At 38.0% G+C, this 5,766-nt stretch overlaps 1 protein-coding gene across 1 annotated transcript; it reads left to right on the top strand.

Moving 5' to 3' along the window:
- Positions 1-1,723: 1,723 nt before the first annotated feature.
- On the top strand, positions 1,724-5,317 carry LOC134264045 (uncharacterized protein K02A2.6-like). The gene is made up of 3 exons (XM_062746347.1): positions 1,724-2,211; positions 2,361-4,597; positions 4,716-5,317. The coding sequence occupies exons 1-3, from the start codon at positions 1,724-1,726 to the stop codon at positions 5,315-5,317; spliced, it is 3,327 nt and encodes a 1,108-aa protein (XP_062602331.1).
- Positions 5,318-5,766: the final 449 nt, after the last annotated feature.

Genomic DNA, 5,766 nt, shown 5'->3' with positions numbered 1-5,766 from the left:
TTGTTTAACAGATCTTTAAGAGAATGTGTATTTCCTAAACAGTGGAAGGTAGCTAATGTACTTCCTTTATTTAAAAAAGGTGACCCATCATTATTGTCAAATTATAGACCTGTGTCATTATTAAGCTGCGTAGGTAAAATTATGGAGCGAGTTATTTTCAAATATGTTTATAATTATTTTCATTCTAACAATCTTTTTTTATAAATATCAGGCTGGTTTTTTACCAGGCCATTCAACGGTTTATCAACTTATTGAGACATATGATTATATAGTTAAAGCTATAGATGAAGGAAAACACTGTTGTATGTTTTTTTTGTGATTTGTCTAAGGCTTTTGATCGGGTGTGGCATAAAGGTCTTCTCTTTTAGCTACAAACATATGGTGTAAGTGATAAGTTATCACTATGGTTTCAAAGTTATTTAGATTTAAGAACACAAAGAGTATTGCATAGGAATACTATGTCTAGTTTTAAATCTTTACATGCCGGAGTCCCCCAGGGGTCTGTATTGGGGCCACTTTTATTCTTGAAATATGTCAATGATGTTGCTGAAAATTTGTCGACTTTAAGCAGTTTGTATGCTGATGATAATTCTTTACAGAAATGTTCAGAAAATGTACATGATATTCAATTAGAATTGAATAATGATTTAAATCAACTTGAGCAGTGGTCTAAACAGTGGCTATTGAAGTTCAATCCTACGAAAACAAAAGCCGTATTTTTTAGCACTAAGAAAAATGTAGATTTACCGTTTCTCAAATTTCAAGATTAGATTTTGTATCCTCACATAATCACTTAGGTATTCTCTTTTCAATCGACCTCACTTGGACAGCGTACATTGATACTATCGTGGCTAATGCATATAAAAAATTAGGTCTACTTAAAAAACTGCAGTTCAGGGTCAGTGCTAAAACTTTATCTCTTTTATATACTACTTTTATAAGACCTCAGTTAGAATACGCAACTGAAGTTTGGTGTGGGTGTTCTAGTCAAGATTCCGAAAAATTAGAAAAATTACAACTTGCAGCGGCAAGAATAGTCACTGGGTTAACTTCATTACCATCGCGAGATTCTCTTTATTTTGAAACTGGTTGGGAACCACTTGCTGAAAGACGAATTTCCAAAGTTAGAACAACTATGTATAAAATATATAATAACATGGTACCCGAGTATCTGAAAGATATATTTCCAAATATTCGATTGTATCATTTATATGTTTTGAATTGACCCCTTTTTGTGTATTACGTCATCAATTATGTGAAGGAACACAGAATTAAAAGCATGGACCCGACGCCATTCTTATGTTGTTTCTACAGGCTAATAAAAGCATTATAGGACCACCTTAACCTTAACACATGGTGTCAGAAGTTTACAATGGATAAACTGGAACCACCAGGAGTACTTTCGCTCACGGGGAACGTGGCAGAAAATTGGAAGAAGTTCAAACAGAGGTTTGATGTTTACATGACAGCTACAGGTGCGTCCGAAAAAGGTGACAAACAAAAATCATGCATTTTCTTACACGTAGAAGGAGAAGAGGCAGTTCAAGTTTATAACACCTTTGTATTTGATGAGGGTGATGAGTTTAAATTAAAGAAAATACTCGATAAATTTGAGGCGTATTGCACACCAAAACGCAATACTACGTATGAGAGACATAAGTTCTTCACGAGGGTGCAGAGGTCCGATGAGACCATAGACCAGTATGTGACGGAATGACGAACTATGGCAAAGAACTGTGAGTTTGGAGATCTAGCAGATTCTCTAATACGTGACAGAATAATATGTGGGGTCCCAGACAACACGCTGAAAGAGAGACTTTTACGAACAGTCGATCTAACATTAGACAAAGCACTGGCAACCTGTAGAGCAGCAGAGTCGACAAAGGAACAAATAAAAAGTATTGTCCCTCCTTCTGAAGTACATGCCATTGGGGGCAAACCCAAAGACAAAAAAGTTCGGGCATTTAAGCAAGGTAAAATTTGTGGACGGTGTGGATATGATGACTCACATAAGACTTGCCCTGCTATGGGTCAAATTTGCAATAAGTGTAATGGTGCAAATCACTTTGCAAAAGTCTGCAGATCAAAAGGCAAACAAAATAGTACTAAAAAGAAAATACAGAAAAAGAAACACATTCATGACATTCAGGATGAGCAAGCCTTCTTCATCGACGCTCTGGAGACAGTTCATTCCGACAAACCAGAGGAGTGGCGTGTAACTCTATATATACCAATGGCAAAGGAATCAACTACAAGTTGGATACCGGTAGTCAAGTCAACATCCTGTTGGAGAAACAGTATCACAGTCTACGATGGAAGCCAAAAATACACAAGACAAATATACAGCTTATGTCGTACAGCAAGCATAGTATTCCGGTCCTAGGAGCATGTGTTCTGGAAGTTTCTCATCAGGGAAAAGCAGCTAAGGTCTACTTTGTGATAGTTCAGGATGCTTCAACAGCAATCTTAGGCGTAAAAGCTTGCGACAAGTTAGGACTAGTGAAACGCACATATACCATAGAAAACTGCACAAAGATAACAGACACAACTGCACAGATTGTGGATCAAAATAATGACTTGTTCGAAGGATTAGGATGTTTACCAGGTGAACATAAATTATCCATAGATCCAGACATTACACCAGTAGTGAGTCCATGTCGTAAAATACCTTTCGCTCTACATGAAAAACTCCAAGATGAACTTAAACGCATGGAGGATATGGGTGTCATATGCAAAGAAACCGAGCATACAGATTGGGTGAGTCCGATTGTAATCGTTCCGAAAAAAGACGGAAAGATCCGCGTTTGTCTGGATCCAATTCAGTTGAACAAAGCGATACAGAGAGAACATTACAAGCTGCCAACGCGAGATGAGATTCATGCGAAGTTCAAGAATGCACACTATTTCAGTAAACTTGATGCTCGTACGGGATTCTGGCAAATGAAACTGGAGCAGAATTCATCAAAACTTACCTGTTTCAATACACCATTCGGAAGGTATCGATTTCTCCGTCTACCTTTTGGTATCTCATCAGCACCCGAGATATATCACAGGACAATTCATATGATATATGAACACATACCAGGATGCACGACAATGATGGATGACATCATCGTATGGGGTTCAACTCTACAAGAACACAACCAACGACTACAGCAAGTGTTTGATGCATCGCGCAAAGCAAATCTCAAACTGAATCGAGAAAAATGTGTATTTGGAGTTAAGGAACTTACATTTGTCGGTGACACTATATCCGCAGAAGGAATCAAGCCAGACGAGGCCAAGGTCAAGGCCATAACAAACTTTGAGACTCCAAAATGTAAGAAAGATGTACAACGCTTTTTAGGCATGTTCAACTACCAGGCAAGATATGTTCCAGACTTGTCGTCGAAAACTCAAGTTCTGCGAAATCTCACAGAGGACAAAAACCAATTTCAGTGGACTACAGTTGAGCAAAAATCATTCGATGAGCTAAAGGCCATATTAACAAGTACATCAGTTCTTAAGTTCTTCGACCCGAACAAAGAGATTAAAATCTCTTCAGATGCCTCTAGTTTTGGACTGGGAGCGGTGCTCCTACAAAGGCATGATAACGAGTGGATGCCAGTGGCATATGCGTCGCGAGTTATGTCTGATGCAGAAACCAGGTACGCGCAGATTGAGAAAGAAATGTTAGCCATATCATTTGCGTGTGAACACTTCCACCAATACATACTTGGACAGGTAGTAGAAGTGGAAACAGATCATAAACCACTTGTGAACATCTTTAAGAAGTTCCTGAATGACTGTCCACTACGATTACAAAGACTGCTGCTGAGGGTACAGAAATATGATCTACGTATTGGCTACACTCCAGGAAAATTTATGCATACCGCTGATGCGTTGTCCAGAGGAACGGATATGTCAACGAAACTGACCAAATCAGAACAGGAGGAGGATCTCAAAGTGTATGTTGACTCTGTCATTAAGAGTCTACCCATATCAGATCGTAAGCTACAGAAGATTCGTGAGGAAACTCAACATGACCCAAAATTGCAGTTACTAGCAGACGTAATTGTAAAAGGATTTCCCGAAACGCGCATTGAATGCCCTAAGGAAATATCAGAATACTGGAATATACGTACAGAGCTGAGTTTATGTGATGGAATCATCATGAAGACAGACCGCATTGTTATTCCAGTCTCATTGCGGAAGGAGATGCTTACCAAAATCCATACAGGTCACCTTGGTATCGGAAAATGTCGGAATCGAGCCAAACAAGTGATGTATTGGCCTGGAATGTATGCACAAATCGAGGAAATGGTGAATTCATGTTCAACATGTATCAAATTCCGTCCAAAACAACCGTCGGAACCGCTTAAACCACATGATGTATGCAATTATCCGTGGGAAGAAGTGGGTGCAGATTTGTGTGTATTCAATGGAGAAAATTATCTTGTGTTATGTGATTACTATTCCAATTATCCAGAAGTGTGTCGTTTGCATAGTGTGTCAAGTCAATCAGTCATTAATGCAATGAAATATGTGTTTGCAGGCCAAGGCATACCTAAGATAGTGTTCAGTGATAACGGACCACAATTCAAGTCAGCTGAATTCAGTGAATTTGCAAAGTCATATGATTTTCAGCATCATACGTCAAGTCCATTATACCCAAAATCGAATGGGTTAGTTGAAAAAAACCGTAGGCATTGTAAAAGGCCTATTGAAAAAATCAGCGGATGATGGATCAGATTTCCACATGAGTCTACTCATCTACCGTGCAACTCCTATACTCGATGGGAAATCACCAGCCGAAATACTGAACAATGGACGTAAACTGCGTTCGAACTTACCAATGGCTGATAGTTGCCGAGGAAACCATTTAAACGAGTCTTACGAAAGAGCAAAGATGCAACAGAAACTCAGACAAAAACAGTATCATGACAGAAACGCAAAAGAACTATCGCTGCTGAGTCCAGGACAAACCGTCCGTCTTAGGGATCATAATGACAAGGATTGGGGTAACTGTGGCAAGGTGCTCGACCAAGTTGCTCCGAGATCATACGTGGTTCAAAGCGAAAATGGACATGTATACCGCAGAAATCGCAGACATATTTTGCAGTCAAATGAACAATTTACACCATATGAACAATATGATTGTCAAAACAATGATAATGTTGATCATTCTAGTCATAATCCATGTGATACTGAAAATACTCAATCACTTAGTCAAGATATGTCTTTTTGTACCAATCATGTACCCACACAAAATATGTCAGGGACCACAAGGTCTGGTAGGTCAGTTAAGAAACCACAGAGATTAATTGAAGAGATTTAATTTGTTGTTTGTGGGACAGATTAGTACCATGAAAATTGGGTACGAGAGTAGGGACATAAAAATCTATGTCATTTGTTGTAAATTTTGGATTAGTTGTACTGTTTGTTTTTTACTTTGGAAATGCTAGTCAGTTGCATTATACAGACAATTTCTTAGTTTTATTTTGACATTATAGTTTCAGTGTTGTAATTTGTTCATGTTGAAGAAAACAAAACAAAACTGATAATGTACCAGGCTTCATTGTATTGTTACATACCAAATCCTAATTTTCAATAGAATTTAATGTTTTTACCTAATAATAGTTAATGTAAGGTTTCACATCTTTCAATATCTTGTAAATGTTATTGTAGCTCATGACTCAAATTTAAAAGAGGGAAGATGTATCATTTATATGTTTTGAATTGACCCCTTTTTGTGTATTACGTCATCAATTATGTGAAGGAACACAG

Source organism: Saccostrea cucullata, unplaced genomic scaffold (genome assembly GCF_032062105.1).
Source record: "Saccostrea cucullata isolate Sc308-1 unplaced genomic scaffold, CSIRO_AGI_Scuc_v1 ctg2720, whole genome shotgun sequence".
In the NCBI taxonomy this organism is placed as follows: Eukaryota; Metazoa; Mollusca; class Bivalvia; order Ostreida; family Ostreidae; genus Saccostrea; species Saccostrea cuccullata.
The sequence above is the reverse complement of the archived record's forward strand: the minus strand, read 5'-3'. Positions and strand labels throughout refer to the sequence as shown.